Genomic DNA, 23700 nt, shown 5'->3' on the forward strand with positions numbered 1-23700 from the left:
GGTGACAGAATTGGTTTCTCCCCCCCCCCCCCCCCCCCCCCCACTTGGACAGAAATAGATGGAACCCTCCTCTTCCGGAGCTGGATTTCCCTAGATCTAGATCTCTCTCGCTCTCAATTCCTCTCTAATCCTAATCAAGAACTGGTGGCATGAAGATAGGTAGGTCATTAAGAAGCAACAACATATTGCAATGCACTACATGTCTCAGGAGCAACCACATAGAGTCGATTATCCCCTACTTGCCGCTTCCCCACATATATGGTTGTTGTCCAGCAGGACCTTAATCTACCAGAACCTCCGCACTCATCAAGGTTTCTCACAAGAACCCAGTCTTCAGGCTGCAGGACTACATCCTTTAGTCAATACAAAACCCTTGGTCAATGTGACTTGCCTCTAGCATTGGATGGTCAACTTTTTTCTTTAGCAATCTTTTTATGCTTCTATTCTCTGAGACTATTGTTCTGCATATTACTTGGGTATGACTGCATCTTCATCTCTGATTAACCCCATAAACCATAATAAATATATACTCATACCCTCCTGGGCTTCTCTCTAGATGTGAGCAATCTATCCAAACAAGCTGTCAATACACTGCCCAATTCTGTGCAATACATTGCAGGTGACCTAAGCCTCAATCTCCCTTTTTATGAATTTTCCAGTAAAATCTTTTGCCAGGTGTAGAACCCAATCAGTAGCAACGTGTGCCATGGAGATGTTTCATCGCAATGTGTCCGTACTTTGTAGGGAGAACGAGTTGCTTTCACTGACTAGATCGTCTATATAAAAGTCCATTTTCCAGGTGCAGTCTGCCCCATTTACACAAAAGCTTTCTTGTTGCCTCACTCACTCTGTTTCTCAAGTCACTTGTGAGAGCTGCATCTGTCTATTTTAATGTTATCTTCCCAATGGAAACACCTTTATTCTGTGCTTTTACTAACTTTACATGACTGATGGGTGGTAGAGAAGTACAGGACTGCAAATTGGTGCATTCAGAAGAAATGTGAAAAGCAGCAATCCATGCCACATCATTTTGTTCAACCTGGAAACTTTGTGTACTCACATTCCTGAAAATGAATACAGGCTCTCCTCTTGTTGTGTCTGCGTATTGGGCCTTTAGAGTAACAGCATCTTAACTTCTTACTGGCCTTGCTGGGAAGTAAACATAAAGATATTGTGTTTTAAATAAATGTTTAATTTATTTACTTTACTATTGCTCTCTTTGTATTAAAATATTTTTAGATAAAGCAGCATTTAATATGACATGATATATGACATTAAAATAATAAACTCACCTCCTCGTATATATTTGTAGCAATAAAGGGATATTGCTGTTCCGTAATTTCATGTTTGTGTAAATGATTACAGATGCCTTTAAGTTCAATATAGTTTATATGTCTTTACACAGAGACAAAAAAATCTACTTTAAACATTGAACACAGTATTTACAGTAGGCCATTTCATTAGCAAAATTGATATGCAGACAAAAATAGTAATATCGGTTCACCATAAACAACTCTTATTAGACACTCTGCAAACAATGATTGGCTATAATTGCTATTAATCTGTTTATAGTTGAATACTGTGGAAACATGGGCTACAGCCTGAAACATTTTCTGATGTCAGTGAAATCTGGTAAACTCCAGATGGGAAAGAGTTGACAGTTTGTTGTTTTCCTCGAGAGCTACTCACAATTAAAGACTTAAACATCACACCTCGAGAATCAGCAGACAGAGAAGAAAAACAAAAACTGTAAATATGCTGTCCTCTAGTGGCAGGTGCATGACAACACAGTCACAGTTAATGCCACCGTTACACTAGCCTGCTAACACCATTCACTTGTTGGACATTGTGCACCCAACTTCATGAGGCTTCCGGATATGATGCCCATCAAATATACAACATATGTTTTTATAAACAGCATTAATTCATATGGTAGGCAACTCATTTGTACATCCACAGTGAGAGAGATTGATTTGTAAAGACTCAGAGAGTCGCAATGGTCAAAGCTGCTGAACATTCTGTGGTCTTATCAAAGGACAAGAAGGGCAGGGTTATATTTAGAAACTTTATCTGTATCTTTCCTTTTTTTTACACACCAACCATTCCAACAACACAGGAAGCCATGCCAGTGGAGATATCCAAGTCAGAGAATCCTGTACAGTCCACGAAAAACTCGTCCATTACCAGGGTAACCAGTGAAACGCAATGGGGAGGATTACAGCACTGTGATAGGCAAGTTGAAGACTGTAAGCTTAAAATGGGTGCCAGAGTGTGAGGGGCCAAATAACTGACATAACCAGTTAGCCCCTCCTTTAGTCAGCGACAAGCTGCCCAGGCCCAGGCCCTTTACATCCTCTGGATCTCAAAGAGACGTACATCTGTGTCGTACCATATTGGTGGGTCCACATTACTACAAAAGAGTAGAGAAATCAAAGTCAGTTAATTCAAAGAATGCATGCTTCAACACTTTCAACAATTTTGAAGTGTTTAGGAATGTAAATGAGGGTAAATTCCTATATTCCACCTATATTCTGGAAAATCATGGTTAAAATAAGGGATGTCCTGATCCAGTTATTTTGCAATTATCTTGGGTAATCGCATTGTGCTACATGTGTAGTTGCATTAAAAAGTATACAACTGCTGTGGTTGGTAGCAGTGGGGTGATGTGCAGACATCACTGCCCTTAGCTTAGAGCTAACCTTGGAATTAGCAGGCTGGCTAATGTTGTTACCACCCAGTGTGATAATACATATTGCATATACTGCTGCAGTTGCCTGATTTTGGGGAAACTACAGCAATTCAAGAAACCCTGCACAGACAATACATGACACTTGGCTTCCAGAGCTCACTGCTGGGCAACAGTCATCTTAGTGTGTCAGGGCCCTAACATGCCTTTTGATTAAACCTATAAATCAATCTGGGGCATCCACAGTACTGTCACAAGCTTACCGCAGGTATACGACGCCCCACATGTATGTGCGGAACCACATGGCAGTGCCAGCGTTGGCCTGGTACTTTCGAATCAGGATGGGATGAGGTACAGGAAGAAGCCCCACCAGGGTTCCGTGCTGAAGGAATTTTAGGATCTCTGATTCATCTGTCAATCCCCTGTGAGGAAGAATTTAAAAGAGGCACTGAAGTTCTCCAACACTGACTCATTCTGCATGTATTTATAATCATCTGTGATGTGCAAGGTGTTACTATTATTATTTTTGTTTTACTTGTCAATGCAGATCTTTTCCACCTGGGGCACCAGAACCTGGAGAAGCCTCATAATGGTCTGGAGAGGGAGCTTGCTCTTCCAGGACAGCACCTGCACCGAAAAGATTGATTATTAAGATTAATATTATTAATTAAACAAATAATTATTGTAACATAAAGGCTAATGTTGTTATATCATAATGTCAATAATCATATGGCTACAATAACAGGAATGAAAGATAGAATATCACCAAGTTATTCCCTAGAGGTCCTTCGCCCAGGCTGGACAGAACAGTGAAAAGCTACTCACCCACTCTGGGGTTGGATTCCAATATGCGGCAGCTGATGAAGCGCTTGACAGACGTCTTCTTGCCATCTCTGCCTCGGTGTAGAAGACGTCCTGCAGAGGAAATTAAATGGAGCTCGTATAGTACTTATAGGCTTCCTTATGTCTTCCATATATTACCACATAACAATGATTACTTCTGTGATCTTCGTACTCAGCTGCACATTTTTATGTAATATCAAGCTGTTATGTATAGCTTTTTGCTTGCCGCTTAATGTGCTGTATACTGAATAAGTATACCTAGATTAACTTGTCCTAAGCCTAGGTAAATACAAATTACATAAACACAGGCAAATGACTGAAACTTTTCTGCTTATCTGGCCATTGCCAGATACCTGATCACATATACCTACTTAAATCCTGTCAAGTGGGACATATCCTAGCTCCCCTCTTCTCTCACAACATTCCTCTCACCTCATTGTCTCTTCCTGAGTTGGACTCTGTGTCACTGGCCCCGGCCATGCCGCTGTGTTCTGGTGAGCGTGGCGTCTCTGTCTGTGGCACTGCAACCATGGTACCATCTTCTGACACCTGTGACTTCTCTGTTAGCTTATCAATGCCTGAAAAAGACCATATTCTGTTATTTGTGCAGTTCTTCCTCAAACTGTAATACTTGGAATTTTGTAAGAAACATTAAGTGTCGTTCAAACTTGTTGTAATACTGCTTTCATGCACCAAAAAAATTGTTTTCTGGACTGTGTGTCAAACGTTCTTGGACTTGGTACATGTTTTTACTACTACTTTTCCTGTTTTCTCCTGTAAAGTTGCCATTTTGGAAGTTTGTGTGACCTTGATGATAAACTCATAACATAGGTTGTAATGCCTTCATTAAATGCCAAGACGAATGTCCTGAAGAATGTCCTGATTCCTTTTTTTTTGCCCTCCAGTGCAATGAGTACCTTAATATTGAATATCAGCTGATTCCACTCTAAGCTTTGTTTTCAGAAATAATACAACTGTGCAGTTTAGATACAGTATGCTAAGCTGAAAAATAATAATGCTCCACAAATCACTCAGTTTTAAATATGTGCATAATTTGGATGGTTAGGACTTCACAACATTAAAAGAAAACTGCAATATTTAAATAAATACAGGAATTGTCACCAGATGTCAATGAACCATAACATCATATTAATACTACACTCCATGTACACAAGATAGGAGTAAATCAATTATACTGGGCAAATATAATCTGTCTCTGGTAGATCTTTCATGGAAAATTTAATTTGCCTTACATAACACTGCACGTCATGCGACACGGTCATTGTGATGACGATGCTGAAACATAATACTTTGTTTAACCTTGCATTGTGGATTACTTATGTAAAACAATAGTGGTATATTACTCCTGCCTACATGCTGTAGCTCCTATTATCTTCATTTTCCACTGCGAAATAGTCTCCCCCTGTACACCTTCATTATTTGTACCACTTTGTTATTGTCTAAAAACTGGTGAATAATATCTAGTTATGACACCTCTGCAACAACAGTGCAAATACATCGGAATAAATAAATAAATAAATAAATAAATAAAGAGGTGGATTTTTACAATCTAGAACTACTATCCCTTCAGGCAGTGGTCAGTTTAATTTCACAAGTGAAGCTGTCGATCTCTGTTGCGTTTTTTCTGTTGTTTTATCCTTAGTATCCAACAGCCATGATCCAACTGTCAACTCACTAAAAAGCTCTGCCTGAATTGAAGTGGTTCTTTGCTGGAAAAAGCACCAATATGTGCACAACAGGGGTGATCCAGTACCAGGTTTGGAAACCAGTCAGGTTCAAAAAAAAAAAAAAGGGTTGTTACCTGGCATGGCAACAAGGCTGGCCTTCAAGGTGCCCGGCTCAGCAGGGACGGCTGGCCTAGATCCCTCCATAGAGACGGTCTCCTGGGAATTGGTGCGAGAGATGGTGTCTGGAGACTTCTTCTTCCTCTGAAGGGCCTTCTGGATGGATGCAGGGTCAGTGGGTAGGTTAGCCAGCTGATGGAAAACACTGCGCTTCCGGATGATGGCATAGACCAGATTGCAGTTGCCTGATAAAGTAATGGTAAACCATTTTTAAGTAAAACTGATAAATCACATTTGATGATGAATGAAAGCGATGAAATCATGTCAAAATAACTCTGTCTGTGCTAAGATTTTAAGCACTGGCTACAACTATTTTCAGACAAAAATGACAAATGCTTGTGCTGCTCAAGTCCCCTGAGTCTAAAAAAGTGAAACAGCAAACATTAACATAGTTAAGGAAAATATCTGTATTAAAACTACAGAACTTTCTACATGGTTCATATAGATACCTAAGGTTTCTAATGTATGTACACAAGATTGTACGAGTAAACAAATGATACTAGGCAAATATAATCTGTCTCTGGTAGATCTGTCATGGAAAATGAGAACAGGTATAAAACAGGTATAATAATACCTAAGACAAGATTAGTGTATTATATTTTTTGTAGTTTTTTTGTAAAATTTTAAAGTAAAACACTATGCAAATGTTTGGGTGTCTGTGCTCACTGACAACTTTCACCAAGGCCTCAGACCTTCTACAGCTTGTTATGGCTATGGCTTGTTCACAATCACTGTTAGCAAAGGTCGGTGATGCAAATTTCTTAAAGCTTCATAAACACATCTCAAACTTTGTCCCATATTGAGGACAAAGCAGGAGATGGCTAGTTTTAGGTAGCTGTGTGCTTAGTTTGCTATTTATATAAGAAATGGCAGTTAACAGGAACAGTACCGGTCAAGTATAGATTTAATTAATCAATTAAATAAATACATTTAAAAAAGCTGAAGATCAAAAGAGGATGGATTCCACAGCAGGATAATGACCCTAAATACATCTTAGACTACCTGAAGAGGTGCATACTGAAGATTGGGATTGGGATTACAGTCCACTGACCACAACATCATCAAAAATTTGTGGGTAGATCTTACAGAACTAGAAACCCCTTTTAAGGACAAATTAGCAAATAATTTTCCACATAAAACGGAAAGATTCTTAGCTGGCTACGAAAAGTGTTTTTTCAAGATGACATTTGCCAAGTATTGGCAAAGTACTGGTAAGTATTGACCATGCAAGGGGTCAAGGTTTATTTTTAGTTTTTAATTGTGCTTAAAATATGAAAAGAAAACAGTCATCTTTAACTTTATGCATTTGGCAGGAACAGAAATTCTCTATATAGTATATTACATATGCAAGAAAACACCACATGAGTCACATTTTAATTGTATTTTTGCTGTAGCAAAAAATGTGTCAAGACAATACTGTCGTATTGAATCTAATTGTTAAATTTGTAGAGTGTTGGAACCCTACACCAAGCTGGTTCTGCTGAGCTGAGTATCGTAACCTTGTCCAGTAATGACACTGGAACTGGACACTACTGATGGCTGATAAAAGAATATACCGAATCTTACCATCAAACTGATACTGGATAATGTTATTGAAGGCCTCCAGTAGGAAGAAGACCAAATGGTGGTTCTGAGCAGCAGAGAACAGGAACCAGTTGGTAGAAAAGGCTTCCAGGAGATGCAAGAGTTTATTAGCTGCCACCATAGACAGGCTCTTCAGGTAGGGGGACACTAAACAGTGAGACAACACCATTAGATGGGGAATACATGCAGAAAGACATTTAAAACCAGATAAACCACTACAAGCAGATGCAGCCACTGTGAGCCACACTTACCATTCACTACAATGGTGAGCAGGCAGTCATAGAGCGGCTGCAAACGCTGATGGCCACTAGTGATGATCTTGTGGAAAACCTGAAAAGATTTGTTTGATATTAGGGGGGGGCAAAAAGAAATGCTACTTGCTTGTGGATCTAAAACAATGATCAAGCTGCACAAAAACACACTGGCATTGTACTTAATGCTGCAACAACAACCAAAAAATCTCAATAGCAAAATTCCACAGTGCCTCAGAAAGCAAGTGTAAGCTATGAGTGCCCTGCCTGCTAAATTTTGCCTTTTCATAGATTGTTGTTCCTTCCTATGTCAAAATATTACATGGGTATTCTTAAAGGGTAACTCCAACCTAAAACCCTCCAGTTTGGCTGGTTTGACAGAGGTCATGAGTTTGTATTTCGGTTTGTTTATATGCTATATCCATAGTGCACTATATGCCCAATAAAGATCCATTTGGGATTCAGTGTGCATGGATTTATTATTCAATGTAACCAAAAATCACCAACAATTGACCATACTTGCTGTGCTGAAAAAGAAAATGACAGAGGACTAATGTTATTAGAGGATTAATGTTATTATTATGTAATTAGATTAGCTTGCTATATATCACTAAATAATATGCACATATGCAGCTTAAGTATTGCGGTGTTATGATGCCAATATAAATCCTACCACTTCAGTAAGTGTTTCTGTATTAGCCAGGCAGGTAAACCCCAAAACCACTCCCCAAAATTCACTATTCTGCTGTAAGACAACTTTTCAATTTCATCAAGGTGCCCCCTTCAAGACATTTTGGCATAGCTTGTAAATCACAACATTTGTTTTTTGTCCCTGCAGTTTGCATTATGCAGACAGACAATGCAAAAGAAGTACCACAATATTTAAATAAAATGCAGTAAATTAAACATGCAGTTGGTCAATGTTTTGGGATTACTAACGATAACCATGGTGTGCTCAGAAAAACATACTGTGATGTAATTTACCACGATAACACCATATGTTCATATTGCCCGTAGATATCACATATGTGACTTCTCTAACATGCATAATGGCAAGCTAAAAAAAAAAAGAAAAAAAAAAAAGAGAGACAGATTGCGACCTTACCACAATGAGGAGGTCGGCATGCGTGCCAGTAAATACTGGAATGTCCATAGGGACGTGAAGAGAGTAGGGTTTGTTCAGACGCACACCGAAATTCCTCTCTCCACTCAGCAGCAGCAGGATGAACACACCGATGTGCATGAGGCCGACACGAGCTACCGACAAGTGCATAATATTTAAGTGCCAACCAGAAATTATTTGCTGTACAAAGAACACAGCACTAAGGACGCACTTTTCGTAATTCACTCCAAGTGTAAAAGCCACAAGTACCAATTTAGACCATGCAACTATATTAGTTACTCACACAGATACTCACACTGGTCAGCCCTAGCATCATTCAGGTAGTAGAGAATCGGCACCAGCACATCCAGCACATCACTGCTCTTCAGCACGAAGAAAAGGAATTTCTGAAACAAAAGGGCAATAAAGATAAGCCATATAAAAATTCAAGTCTAAACGCAACCAAGGCACATTTAAAACACGTTACAGCAGTGTAAACACGTGTCTGTACAAGCCATATTTGACAACCCAAAACATCTCCCAGTACAACCCAAACACCATTAATAATTAACGCACAATAAGCAAACCTGTGTATTCCACCCCACACAGCTATCAGATTAACTAAGTGTAAATACATGAAGTGACCAGATGAAAATAAGGCCAAAAATTTAATATTGACAATACTTTTTTTGGTTAGAAAAACAGTTTGTTGATACCAGAAATGTTGTGAATTGTCATTTTCCACTTGTAAATTCAGTAGAAAGACAGTAGAAAACTAGCTGCTGTTTCATGTGCACCAATGCAATATCATACTTTGTTGAAATCACAGAGTTTCCAAAAGAGGACCAGCAACTCTTGGTGGAACTGGATCTTTTTGGTGGAGTTGGGCAGGTAGGTCTGAGTGAGCGGGTTAGTCAGCAAGCGAGCCAGACCTTTCAGCACAAAGTCATAATCCTGAAGGCAAACAGGGAGACAATATCCTTTTACAAGGCGAGAAACAAACTGGCGAGGTAGAATACATTTTATGAGGCAATGCCATGATACACACCTCCTCCCTGTGAATTCTTGACAGGTAGTTCACGAACAGATTATCTGGGCCAGCAGACTGCAAAAAAAGACCAAAAAAATGATATGAGAGATAAAAGAATTGATTTGTATTCATACTTCAGAAGTCACACTTCTTAGATCAGAATTATGCAAAACTGGTGGAAACATCTGTGCGATAATATCTGTGAGACCCATGTTGTGCTGCACACCCCCCTGATTGGATTAGGGTAACATAAGCAGGGTCGTAATTTTCAAGTGTGCCGTTCATCGTAAAGGAGCGACTCAGCAACAGCTACGGCATATTTAAAATAATACCTTTTGAGTACTTTTTAGGAACGCTATACTTGAACTGATGATGCTGGAAACATTCACACGTTTTATGTAGACATGACTGTATCATGCAACTCCTGTATGTTTTTTAGTTGCTCTTTCATGCTGCATTCAAGTAAAAGAACACTGCACTTAATGCTCTGCTATATCTTGCAATTAATGAAACCTGGCAGTGGCAGACTGAACTGAAATCAACTGAAAAAGCACACAGTACTAGTTTAGGGTAAAGTATTCAAATCAGTCACAGTAAATCTTTTGTTCACGTTTAACAATTCTAGACCACTGAGTAAACTGCGCGTGTACGCGAGCCTGAAAGAAAGCGTGTGTGTGTGTGTGTGTGTGTGTGTGCTGAAGGTGTGGCGGCACTCCTACATCCTGCTCGTCCATGCTAGAGGGGGAGGGAGCGCGGTGGGGCTGGCTGCCCTCGTGCTCCAGGGTGACGATGAGGATCTGCACGGCCTGCTCCACCAGCTGCTCCCGGTAGTCGGAGAAGAGGAGGTGGTTGTAAGGAATGCCATAGCCCACAGGGTCATAGGCACACACCACATTGATCAGGGAGGTAAACAAAGGTAGGGCATGCCTGGAAGGAGTGTATACATACAGAGTATTATCACAAATGCACACTATGGTCTTGCTTTTTTTTCCTTCTTTTTTAATCACTGGCAGTATTTTGACAGGTGAAAGTAAACGAAATATATTTATGAGTCATAAGAAAACCATACAGTATATCTGAAGTGGCAACTCCTTAATATGTGATATAGCAACAAGTTGTGTTACAATATTTTAAAAATGGGACCATCTGTAAATATTTACACACTATAAAGAGCTATTGGACATTTTATGATGCCCAGATATTTGAAATTCTCTGCCATGAACCCATGGGGGGATGCTTGGGGGTCTAAGGCTGGAAAGATGGAAATTTCTTTACTTTTAGAAATTAGTGCAGAAACAACTTCTGCCCTGGTTGGATGGACAGCTTTTTCCACAGGACATGAGATTTTGTGATCAGACACACTCACGCAAGTCCCTAGGCGTAGGAGTGTGTACTGTGTGAGCCTCATCTGTGATCACTATGTCCACACAACAGCAGGTTTAGAAGTGATGCATGTTGTGTATTAGGATTAGATTTTGAAAGCCATGTAATGTCTGCTTGGCTTTAGCCTCTGTAAATGAACAGTTGTGCCTTACCTGTTTTCTGTTGAGCAGAAAAAGGTGACCCAGGGGTTGAGAATGTTTCCATCTGATGATGGCGGCAGGTACATGGCCTCTGAGAAACAAGTCAAAAGCAGCCTCAGCAGCTCAGTCCTGTGTACACAAAATACACACAAGCTCTTATGCACTATTCAGTAAAGGTGGTTTCTAGGTTTTCTTCATATAAAACAATTACATTTTCTCTGAACTACTAAAGTATTAGTCTCATGTCTGATTAGCTATCTAGTTTCTTAGCAGCTTCCAGCTGACAAAATAAACAGACATTACTTGTCGCTTCATGTACCAAAAAACCTAATTTATTTATACACGACTATATTCTAACTCCTTTCCATCTCTTCGTTTATTAAGATTTATACAGGCCAGTTTTGTTATTGTGCATTAAGACAATTTAAAGATAAGCAACCTCAGTTCAGATTACGTGCTGTAGGCCGAACAGTCTGCAATATGTAAAGGAGTTCTTGTGACATTAGAGAACACGGATTTCAAAATGTAAAGTTTGTTTGTAAATTTCCCATATATGGATGGGGGGGGGGGGGGTGTTAGCAGTACATTTTGAAACTTTCATTCTACTCTAAACATTTTTATTTCAAGAAAGTGATAAAAACATCCAATAAAAGAGGACCTTTAAAATGTATCTGCATATACCAGGGGTCAGCAACCAAAAGGTCATTTAAAGAGAGTCGAATAAACAAATATGCATTAGATTAACACATATTTATCTCATTTATAGCTGTTCATTCTAAAGTTCAGCAGCGATAAAGTGCTCTATTTTTAAACTGTGTTAGAGTGACTGGCAAAGGATTATTTTACTGAACTTTACTGCTTGCCATTGCATCATTCTGACCTATTTGCTAATTATGCTGTGGCGCTGCAAGGGAGAAGAGAAAGAGCTGCATGCGGCTCTGGAGCAGCACGTTGCCAAACCCTGCCCTAACCCAACGGACAAAAACTCCTCAAATTCACATTCTGCACATACAATTTTGAAAGCTTACAGCAGTGGAACGTTCAGCTCAAACACCCATGATCCGTTTCTGAATAACAACAGATTCATGCTGGGACTAAATGAGTCAGGACACCTCCATTGTAGTAGACAACCAAGGTTAATCATTAAAATGAATGTTTTTATCGCTTATAAAACATGGCTAATATAGCCTCTCCAATATGTTTTGAACAAAAAGCACCAATTTTCTTTATGGGATTCCTTATGAGGGTGCTAGAAAATCTCCTATATGTGGTTGACATTTTCACTAGGTCTTGGACAACAGTCAATGCTTCAATATTTGTTTCTACATTAATTGAACAAACCGTTAATATTGAGTGGGATGATGGGTTGGAGCCAGCCATTTGCTTGCAGGCTGGATCTGGCATGTGGGCCATAAAGTGATGATCCTGTATGGCAGACTATTATCTATATACATGAGCAAAAGCATTGCTAAAAACAGCAGCAGCAGTCATCTTATGTATGGAGAACACACAGTTTGCAGTAGTCTATAGATAAGGCGGCAAAAGGATGGCCAAAAACTGATGAACGTACACAAACCTGAGTAACTAGAAACCTTAGCCTGTTGGTTTGGTTTTGCAAGGTATTGTGGTAATTTTAGTGGATTTACCGCAAGTATAATAACAGAGGTCTTTGTATCCGCCCCCTCCCCTTCTCTCCTCCTCATCCTCCTCCTCCTTCTCTCTCTCTCATTGCCACATGTAGGGAGAATGTTGCACGTTGTGTTTTCTTTAACCAGTATTTCATCAACATTCTTTCCTTTTCTATCTTATTAAAACTAATTACATCATGGTGAATCAGATGAGGACAGTATTGAATGGCTGTAGGAAAACACATCAAACATGCTGACATTTACATACTAAAGGCTACACACTTTAGGTGGAAGCAACTGTAACTTGCATGATTTATTTGCAATAAATCCCCCAAGCCTTATGCATTTGGGGGTTTATGTTGCTCCTCCCCACCCACTGTACAAAACTGTGAGGTCTTAACCCCAGTGCAGTGAAAAATTCAAGAAACAAACTCCAAACACCAAACAAATCTAATTTATCTCCCTTCAACAGATAAGACCTGTCTCAAAACTGTATCTTTAAAAGCAGCATCGGATGAAAATGGATGAGCTCCACGTCTCTGTTAACTAATGAACTCTCAAGCCACAGGCTCATTTACAACTGATCTGAGATACAGGCCACTTTCAACAGGCCTTGTGTGGTGGTTACTGATTAAAAGGTTACCATGGAAACATTCCTGTGAAATCAGAAGCCAGCTCAATTCAACGCTCACCTGTTTAGGTCGTGAATGTAGTTGAGGGGGGGAGACTGCGCAAAGCCCACCCCTGCCTCCCAGATGTATTCACAGCTGTCCAAAGACTGCATGTCCTCGGCAGACTCCTGATAATGAGAGCAAGACGGTGTCAGCATGGTGTATTCAGACGATTCCCACACACTTTCTGATATCAATGGCATCAATGTTTATGCAAGTGACAAAGGTGCACTGTGCCAAAGGAGAAACCAAAAATTTAAATTAAGGAACAAATAAATATTTAGTTGAAATAAGATTTAATTTGAGTTTATTCTTCTTGTTCACCAGAAATGTTGTCCAATATATAAAAATACTTTTTCGGACTGTTTTATTTTAATGTAAATAAACAATTGTGGTTAATTTTCTTGGTTGGATTGTAATAATGTAACCTTTTAAATATAAAGTTGTTGGGATTTAGCAACTATTCTTTAAATAAACTGCAAAACTGGAGGAATAGACGTTTTGGAAATAATATAACACCACACTTACTGAACTGAATCAAAAAATGTATCGTATTCTACTATGTTGTATCTATACAATTGTATAGCATGTTAGCCTTTAGTTCCATCTAAAGAATATACTACTCCCTGAAGTCTCTAATATACTATAACTGAAAGAATGGCATCATAAAGTAAGCCATTCTCAATCAAATTCTTTTTTTAATTTGTATATCCGAGTTTTGTGAATCGTTACAACTCCACTAGTCTAGTCACTTTCTAAAGCAGATGGCCAATCTAGTTCACATCTAACTCCCATTTCCACTCCCACAAACCATGTACACAACCATGTGTTTAATTAAATGGAGCCTCCTACTTCCTCATACCACAAGCCAGTCACTAATCCTTTAATATGTTAAAGTGGGCTGAATGGAAATAAAAGGAACCTGATCCTTTTGCATATGAATGAAGTGGACAAGCAACAGCAACTCTGGCCAAGCGTAAAGGACGGAAATAACCACAGTACAGTAGTGAAGGCGTGACATGGCAAAAAGGCATCGTGACTGCTGACAGCGAACAGAGCCAATCACTCACGGGGCCTCCTCTCTTGTGGCTCTGTACAGTGAAGTCCGGGCAAAAGAGAAGGTCAGCGATGGCCAGCAGGAGCGACTCCGCCAGTGGCCTGGCTCCTTCATCATCATCATCCATCTCGTCCATCTGCTTACACCAAACAGAACAATTTGGATTAGGATAAGGATACTTCACAAACATGGCAGAATTTATTTGTACATTCTATTTATTCTGAAATAGCTTAATTTATTATTAGCTACTAATGCAGGCTTGGACATTCATTGTCTATACACTGTCGCTACAGAAGAGAGTTGATGCTGCACAACAACACAAATTTTCAGCTTTAGTAATATCAACATAAAGCCTTAGCCAATGTAGACATTCAAAAGGATCATGTTTTAAATTCTTTGACACATCTGGACAACAGAAATATCAGGGAATAAAAGCTAAACTTCCAATCATCTCATAAATAATTTTTTGAGCTAAAACACAAATGTCTTCAGTTTGTAGTAAAACCAAAAGAACTGGCCCTGCCAGAAAAACTGACTTTGATCAGTGATGTCTGTCTAGCTCCATGAATCATTCCTCTAAGACAAATCTGAATATTTATAGCTTCGTAGTACAATGCTGCAATTCTATTATAAGAATCACTACACACAGTACACATCTCACTCAGTTGCATCTCCTCAAAACCAGACACGCTCTGCTGAAACGAGGACTCTGATTTAGCAGAAACTGGGATATTGTCTTTCCCTGAAGCACTTACACACTCAGCTGCCACTTCATGAATACCTTTCTGTGGCAGGAGCCGAGGTCTACTTTAAGGCATTACATAATTCCACACTATTGCTGCCCTATAGCCTACACTTCTAGAGAAGCTTCTCTGCAGCTAGCGGGGTTCACGGACTAGGTTATTTACTAGCACAGTTACACAACACTACTTTTTGTACTGTAGTACAACTGCAGCTCTCGGCTGTATTCTCTGTGTATACTCTCTGTGAAGTACGTCCAACAAAATAGAGCCAATTCATTGCAAAATCAGACAGAACATTTAGGGGAACTGAGTGATTAATATAAGCCTGCAAAAACAACGCTCCCTTATACACTCAATGCCATAATTTATTTTCGCTTAACCTTTCAACTTTTCAAAATCTTTAGACTTTGAGGCCAATTGTCTTAATATGATGCTTTTGTCATGTACCACTTTATACTGCTGGGGTTACGGCTAACCTAGGATCATTTTTTTTGGTATCTTGCCAATGGATACAAACCCACAGGACGGTGGGACCTGGTCTTAGATCAGTACTCTTTCTCTGAGACACCTGATACACACAGTCCAACCTCCAGAAGCACACAGAACAGCCTCTTTCTCATACTCTCAAAGACCAGCCTGTTTCAGCTACACTCTTAAAACAAGAGTTTTAAGTAAATGGTCAAGAAAAGAGTCAAGAAAATGGTTCTATGTAAGTACCCTAATATCTCAAAGAACCACCTAAACACTTAAATGATAGACTAGGATATAATTAAGGCAGCATACATTGTTGCTTACATGTGCATGTACATTTTTTGATGATACATGCAGTTATGTGTTATTTCTAAAAGTACACATAATATCAACGATATCACCCCAAAGATATATTGCAACATTCATTTTAAGATTTATTTTAAGAGTAACACACCATCTAACTGAATACCCCTAGTGTCCACACTCGTTGAGAGCCAAAATATAGCAATTTCATCATTTGGAAGAGGCTTTCCTAATGTACGTTCTTTTAGTTCTCTTTAATGAGCCAAATTAAGATGCATCCAGCTCACTCACCCCAGCCCGCCCCGCGCCGGGCACAGTGGACCAGAAGAAGCCTCTCCAGTCTTGGTCCTCGAAGATGTAGGGCAGAATGCGGGTGAGGATGCGGGTGCAGTTCAGAACCACCTGCTTATCCCTCTCGCTGGGGCAGCCCGACTCAGCCGCCTGAACCAGCTTCTCCACTGCCTGGGGGACAATCATGGAGAGAAGTGGTCCGTAACCATAAACGAAAACAAGCCAGCTAACTTGACTGAGACTAACTGATGAGACAAGATGAAACTCTCATTTCTGATAGTCTCCGGCGTCTGGAGCACGAGTCTTTAGTATCTGGGACGCGAGTCTTAGCAGAGTCTTTAGTATCTGAGGCATGAGTCTAAATCAAGTCAAGTGTGTCTAAGGCACGAGCACTGTAACCAAGCTTTGTACAAAATAAATCAGTACTAAAAACTTTTAGTTTTTAAAAGACAGTTCCAATGATATTTAAAAAAACTAAACATCAGTGTATTTTCTGTACTGCAGTTAGTGTTTGGACATACTGTATCTAAATATTACCACAGTATACGGTATTACTGGGGGTCAAGGAGTAGCATATGCTACGCAAGTAGCGCAGATGGTCTTGCATTTAGATGGCATCCGTTTGATGACTCAGCTTGAGCAACTTCTGTTGGAGACGGAGAGAAAGTGGAATTATACGTTTTTGGTCATGTTGGTGGTCTGGTAGCCCACTTGATAAGCCAGCCTTTGCTTGGCTATCTCGGCTACAGATCCACAAAATATCAGACAGCTCAGTGCAGCTGCTCTTGACTAGCTAACTGCTGAGCCAATAACACAACCACGTGCTCGGATTTGTATCTGACCAGCTAGGCTTAGATAAGTTAGATCACGGGCTAAACACCACAACACAGGCCGTGCTCCAACTATCTGAGGCTTAAATTGCACACCTCTAGAAAATAAATCCTCATAACTAAGAGCACAATGTTGAGTGAATGCTCTTAGGAGAGTTTGCAGACTGGTTTATCCAGGTTTGCTTGCTTTCCTTGCTGTGAGCTTGTTTTTTTCCCCACCTGTTTTTTTTTTTTTGATGGTGACCTCACCAATCAGTGACCTCCCCATCGCCCTAAAGAGAAATACTATTCTCTTTTTGAGAGGGTCATCATTTTATATACAGCAGTATACAGTGTTACTTTTATACAACCCAACTCTACACGTGGATCAGTCAAACAGATTCTGGAGACAGAACTATACATTTTATAAATAAATAACTTTGATGATGATAATGAGCTCAATACAGAGGTAGGCATCACATAACCACAGCATTTCAGTTACGGCCATCATAAGCATTTGTGGCATGTGCAGAAGGTACGCAATCTAACCCTAGTCAGGTTAACCCTAGACTGTCAAGGTAGTCAAAGAAACGGATGCCCCTCCCCCCCTCAACCTGTTAGCTTGGTTAGTTTAATGGAAATAAGTTTTGATAACAAAGACCCTGTGAGACCACTAAGTAAGTGCAATCAAAATCAACCTGAAAATAAGAGGGTCTGGGAAATGCAACTGACCTAGGATCGATTTCACCTCACTGAGTTCTAGGAGAAAGACCAATGAAAGAGGCTATTCATTTCCTCATGGACAAAGTGAAGCTGATCCTAAATCCACAGTCTTAGTGGGTGATGCATGATAAATACGGGCCCAGTTATGGTGTTCTTGGATCTCTGCACAGAGAATCGAGATACAAGTGTTGTCCTTTCTTTGCTTTCTAGCTACTGATATGTAGCTTCTAAAGGAAGCAGAAGGCTGGAGACAGGAAGGGAAGTGCACAGACTGCTTTCCTGCCCCTGCATAAATGTGGGCACTTCATCCAAACAACCTCTGCTTCAAATGAATGAAAACATTCCTACATTCATACAAAACCAATTCTTTATGCATGTTACCTTGTGGTTTTGGATCGAACAATAATGCACTGCACTTGACCATGGTTTAGTATAGCTTGGAATATGCATATGAGACCTACCTTATAGCACAGAGTTGCCAAATTGGAGGGGGACTCCTCCCTCACAGCCCGGATCTCAGCAGCTGGCACAAGGGCGAAGACATCCTGCACTGTGGTGGCAGTGTCGGCCCAGAACTGGTCCCAGAAGGCATCATCTGTAGCCTCCACAGGCTGTGAGGAAATGGAGTAACTGAGTGAAATATCCTACACAGCAAACACTTATTACAGGGGCAAAATGACAGGCAGTAAGACAAGAAAGCATACTTATTACAAATATTAAACACGCATATTGTTTTAATAGACGCGTTTAATCAGCACATGTTCACTGGACAACTAACTTGTGTTTGGAATGAAAACTGGATGGCTAATAAATATAATCAGTCAGTATATATTATATATTCCATATAATATAGCACGGTATACGACTCTTTATTATTTAGTGTAGGGTAGCACAGTATTACAGTAGATACACGCCAGGTCTAATGAAAATGACACCAGTCAAACCAGTCAAACCGTGACCACAAAGTACTTGGGAGTTTTAAAATATGGAAACGGACAAATAATGTAAATTAAGGGATGGTATATTAAAGAACATGTCACTAGAATTAAGTAAAGAAAATGCAAAAACAGACAACTAGGCTGGGTAAGGAACAGTGTGTGTGCCTGCGTGCAGCTGCCAGAACAACACTTCACGTGTGAAGCTGAAATCTCGCGTCATCACCAAACTAACAAACACTCACTGCCTCCCGTTTCACTGGATAAGCGTCAAACCTGATTCGGTCTTCGGCACTTCATCGACTTCATCTGACAAATTTAGCCAAAATAAAAATGAGATGTCACAAATTAGTGTTTCGTTCAGGGTGGAAGAAAAGAAAAGAAAAGAAAAAAAAAAAAAACAAGTCAGGGTAAACTGCACGACAATAATGAACAATACGCCAACGAAGCCCACAACCTAGCCTCTCAGAGACTGAGTCAATTAGAAATCGGACACTGGGGCATTTCGCCCTCACAGCCATCCACTGCATTTCAAAAAGAAATAATAATAATAAATAATAATAACAACAACAATAATAACCACAAGTCGACCCAGGCAAAATCCTAGCCCCGTCCGGCAGGTGCAGGGCTGTTTTTATTAAATAAACTAAACGGGACAGATCTTAGAAAAACACATTTCGCGTCGAACACTGAAAAGGTAGCTATCTAGATATGCCAGCAGATATGGGTCGTCTGCGCATTTGCATCGCGCCTCATCCTTGATGTTGCAGAGATCTGCCGTCTGATTCTCCTGCACCGTCGTCGCACTTCATTAGTCTCCATCTGGAACCGTTAAAGCGCTCCTGAAACCGGTACAAAAGGCAACATTACACACTCACCTGGGTTTTTGTCGTCAGTTGAATCACCGCTTTCCTAAATTTCAGCTTGGAATCCGTGTTTCCCATTTTTCTGTGTGTATGTTTTATTCCTAGGTGATACGGCACTAATCCCCCTTCCCTCCTCCTGCGCTGCTTGTGTCATTCGCGGAGGCGGTGATGGAGCCGAGCTGGAAACTTCCGGGTTCCGCGCGCTCCACGCTGTTGCTAAGAGCTACAGTCAGTTTACTTAAAAATGTCGTAATCACAACTTTAATGAAGCCAAAGGCAGAATTTGGCAAATTTGTCTATTTGGTAACGGATAGTAAAATAACTGCCCCATCCCGAAAACAAAAACACATATGGATTTGTAAACCTTTTTTCAACTGTATTTTTGATTTGATTTTATTTTTTTTACGTAAACGCCCATGACTCATTTAAATGTATAATTATTTAAGGCAAAAACAAAATATTAATATTGAAATAAAACAATGTGAACGTATGTTCTGCTGTTCACTGCTCACTCTGCTGTGTTTTCAGTTATTAAATATTACTGTTCACATGCAAGCAGTACTGTAGAAGTATTTTGTCATTAAAAACTTACATTGTTAAATTAATGATAACTCGAAGCAGTTTGGAATTCTTTTTAAAATCTCATCCTGTTTCCCACTTTAAAGTCTGATTGAATACAAAATGAAAAAAAAAAATAATAACAGTTTTTTAATGGTTATTACTCATTTAGATTGTGTCATTGTATTCTGTATCACTTGCTATGCTGTGTAATATTTCTATTTATATATCACTACGTTTCTACAGCATACATGGGCCCGGTATCTTCTGTAAAACTTACATGACGTTAAGGAATTGTGGTAGACTAAATGTGCAATTTAAAATGAATAATAATAAAGTAATTTTCAAATAATTATTTTAAAAATATATTAAATGCTTGCAGACTTATTTTGGGTTAGGCCTTCCTTCCTTAGAAGTGTAAGACTGGGCTATGTTTAAAATGCCCTACTCTAATAACAGTCAAGAAAAACATGTCTGAGCCATTAACAGAGTTCCTGAAGCGTATAGTTTCTCTTTTCTAAATGAATACAGTCACTTTAGGCTTGCTTAGACTGGGGCAGGAGACACTGTAGTCCTCCCAGCTACAAACTGGAACAGAAGTAGATTCGCTTTACCTGAACACCGGAAGTATCGCTACCACGAAGCTGGGTGTTTGCTTTCTAGTGGCTCCCTACTCGCTGTGTAGTACACTATGTAGGACACTAAGTATAAAACGCCAAAACAGCGACGTTAACCTGTACTCCAGTAGACACTTAATAGACACGTAATGTTATATTCCGTCATGGGCTGCATGACTAACGACATACACAACTTAATGAGTGTAGATGTCCTAGCTAACTGTACGCCTTCCCTAGTGCCCTTTATAGGGAGTAAGGCGCCATCTGAGATTGACCCGGTGACGTGCTTCGAAGTCTGTGGGTTGGCCTTGGAGCATGCGCAGTACGATGTAAATATTAGCAGTAGCAGTCGCTTCTAGTTATCCGGCCCTTTAAATTAGACGCGTAGAAACCAGCAGGAGTTTGTGGTGAGGTTAAACGTTAAACGCCGGTAACGAGATAATATTTTGGCATATGATCGTTGTCACTATGGCGTGAATCGGCTCACTTGCCTTCATGTTTCCAACTTCCGAAAGCTAGCTGGCTAACAAGCTAGCTACCCTTCAGTGTAGCTACATTAGCCGGGCAGTGACCGGATGACAGTTTAACAAGCTGGTCAGTTGGAGAGCTTTCTAGTCGGATACGTTGCCTGAATGTCAGATGTTACCTCTGTTCAGCTGTCCATGTTTCCCATAATCAACTAGCTAAAGGTTAACAGGGCTGTAGGTAGGAAGTGTGAAGTCGTCTGGTTGGATGACTTGTAAGTTTGGCGCAGCTTAGCTGGCTAACTGTTAGTGCTAGCTAGCTGGTTTAGTATTAGCTAGATAGCTCGCTGAAGTGACGTTTGGGGTTTTTTTGTTTGTCTAAAGGCTTTGTGTAGCTACAGTAAAGCATTAGGCAATGTTTTGAAACGTTTACGGTCGACTACTAACGCTAGGATTACTCGAAACGACCTTTCTGCGCAGATAAGAGGACGTCGTTCGCGTTAGTTTCGGCTACCGTGCAGCTATGTTGTCCGAAAACAGGTAACGTCAAGTTGTTTTTCTCATCTGCCTACTTTTGATACGTGTCTGGTAAAAATGCCTTAGCAACAGTACTGTATCTCTTCCCCCTCGCTAATATTTATGGACATTTAATATAAAACGCAGCTTTGTGAATCGTGGACACTGCTGCACTTGCTTGATCTAACGGGGCTAGCTAGCTATATATAGCTCAGTTTAAGTATGCTGTTGTTGACCACGGTGCCTGAACTTCATTTGTAGGAAACGTGCGCGTACTCAAGGCGATGACGAGGACGCGCAGCTTATGCCTCAGTCCAAAAGATCAAGCACAACGCACAAGTCCTCTGAGATCAACCCAGAGGTATGGGAGTCTGAGGTAAGGGAATGGGGGAGGAAAGGACTGCATTTGAAAGGCCTGAAAAGTGTAGCGGCCCAGTCGAGCCTCAGTTAAACAGTTTGGATCTGTTTTGGTACTAGTAATCAAGTGCTGAACTAATTGAGTAACAGGACATATGTTGACTAAACAATCAATATTTTAAACATTCCAAAATATCTAACTGGACAAATGTGAATCAGGCCTTTAAAAAACATATCCATTACTTGGGTAAACATGATCACTAGAAAATACCTTTTATAAATAGTGCTGCCTTTTCTTTGAGACTTTTTTGATTAAGCTGACAAGCTCTGAAGCTAATGTGTCTCAACACCATGAAACGCAGATGCTACAAGTGTGAATGATCTGTGATTATATTTTTGCTGAACCTTCAGTCTTCCAGTAGCGACAGCAGTGGGGTCAGTAGCCCGGAGCATGCAGCTGGGAGCAACAGCAGTGCCAGCAGCCAGTATGGGGCCGACAATCTGGCGACCTTCGCCAGCCTTGGGCCGTGCAGTCCTCTCTGCTCCACGGACCAAACTGGCCCCTGCAGCCTGGGCTCGTACCAACATATCAACCAGGTCCTGAGGGAGGCTCACTTCCAAAGTCTGCAGAAAAGAGGACAATCCAGGGACAGGTGATTTTGTTTTGTTTTGCTTTATTTTTTTTTGTTCAGGGACATTTTTTTTCCTCATCTGTGGTGCATGACAACGACGACACCTTTGCTCTGCTGGAAGCCTGACCACATTCCCCAGACGACAGGGTAAAGATTAAAGGTTGAAGCTTCATCAACTCCATTGCCATTTAAAGTCTGCTTTTATTTTCGACATATTTTCCACACAAGCTAGAGCTCTCATTTGTGTTGGTGTGCTTTTGGATAGAACGTGTGACCTGGGACTGTAAACCGTTGACTAATTAGAGCACAAAAGTGTTCATATTGTAAGCAATAATAGCTTGGCTACGATGCAACCTTTTGTGACATTCACACTGTGTACTTTTCTTCTGACCAGTTTACATATAAATGAGAGCTTTGCTTCGTGAACAACATTTTCCATTTTGAGTGGAACTGCACTTGAGGCATATGATTTTATCATTTTAAGATTATTTTGTGTGTCAGAATTTGGCCAAGTTGCAGTTCATGTGTGCACTTGTGCGTGGGTTGAGGGGAGGGGAGGGGTTGATGAGGGTCCCTAGCCAATCATACAAATTCACAATACAGCAACAAGGGAATGATCCAGATATCTGTTGTTTTATTTATTGATTGATCCATTGTTGTATTGGCACTTGATGTATGTTGAATATATAGTATAACCTATAGATATATTATTAAAGGCAAGGTGCTTACTTCTATGCGATGAAACAGCCAACCTGCTACATTTCTCCTCTTACTTGAATGCACTGATGTGTTCAGGTTACCCCACCCCATCTCTTACGTTTCTGTAGTCCTTTACTCAATGCAGCCGACCACAACGGACCCTCTGGAAGGTTGCTGCTTGAATTAGCATTTTAAAGATTGTTGATTATTTTTCTTATAACGTTTTGTATGGAGAGATGCATTACATTTTACATTCAGATCACCTACATTTTAAAAATAAAGATGGCTGTTCATAAGGCTGAGTGTGTGTGTGTGTGTGTGTGTGCCTTGTTGAAGTGAAGTGGTGAACTTGATTCGGTCTCTGTTATTTCTCTGTTAATTCTTTTGCAATCCTCCAATGCGTTGGGTTGGTTCCAGATCTTTCTGTTCAGAGAGAGTGGAGAATCCCTCTTTAATCTCAGTCCCTGTGTGTGATG

At 40.2% G+C, this 23700-nt stretch overlaps 3 protein-coding genes across 4 annotated transcripts in view; 2 read left to right on the plus strand and 1 right to left on the minus strand.

The window, feature by feature from the left end:
• bahcc1a (BAH domain and coiled-coil containing 1a) overlaps nucleotides 1–23700 on the plus strand; it is a 199164-nt gene that overhangs the window by 36318 nt on the left and 139146 nt on the right. The window lies entirely within an intron of this gene.
• Nucleotides 1371–19551, minus strand: hid1a (HID1 domain containing a). The gene is made up of 19 exons (XM_072692870.1): nucleotides 19394–19551; nucleotides 18042–18191; nucleotides 16049–16219; nucleotides 14254–14376; nucleotides 13205–13311; nucleotides 10897–11013; nucleotides 10081–10288; nucleotides 9380–9436; nucleotides 9145–9285; nucleotides 8648–8738; nucleotides 8335–8486; nucleotides 7230–7308; nucleotides 6961–7125; nucleotides 5352–5579; nucleotides 3962–4107; nucleotides 3512–3601; nucleotides 3222–3313; nucleotides 2950–3108; nucleotides 1371–2410 (listed from the first exon to the last, which is right to left on the minus strand). Exons 1-19 carry the CDS (start codon nucleotides 19457–19459, stop codon nucleotides 2347–2349), a joined length of 2406 nt encoding a protein of 801 aa, XP_072548971.1. The 5' UTR covers nucleotides 19460–19551; the 3' UTR covers nucleotides 1371–2346.
• Nucleotides 20875–23520, plus strand: LOC140574026 (protein VCF1). 2 transcript variants are annotated; one of them, XM_072693711.1, is made up of 3 exons: nucleotides 20875–21560; nucleotides 21798–21897; nucleotides 22305–23520. In XM_072693711.1, exons 1-3 carry the CDS (start codon nucleotides 21544–21546, stop codon nucleotides 22548–22550), a joined length of 363 nt encoding a protein of 120 aa, XP_072549812.1. In that variant the 5' UTR covers nucleotides 20875–21543; the 3' UTR covers nucleotides 22551–23520. The 2 variants fall into 2 exon arrangements, with proteins under 2 accessions (XP_072549812.1, XP_072549811.1); XM_072693710.1 differs by having other exon boundaries at nucleotides 20878–21560; nucleotides 21798–21912.

Source organism: Salminus brasiliensis, chromosome 12 (assembly GCF_030463535.1).
Source record: "Salminus brasiliensis chromosome 12, fSalBra1.hap2, whole genome shotgun sequence".
Classification (NCBI taxonomy): domain Eukaryota; kingdom Metazoa; phylum Chordata; class Actinopteri; order Characiformes; family Bryconidae; genus Salminus; species Salminus brasiliensis.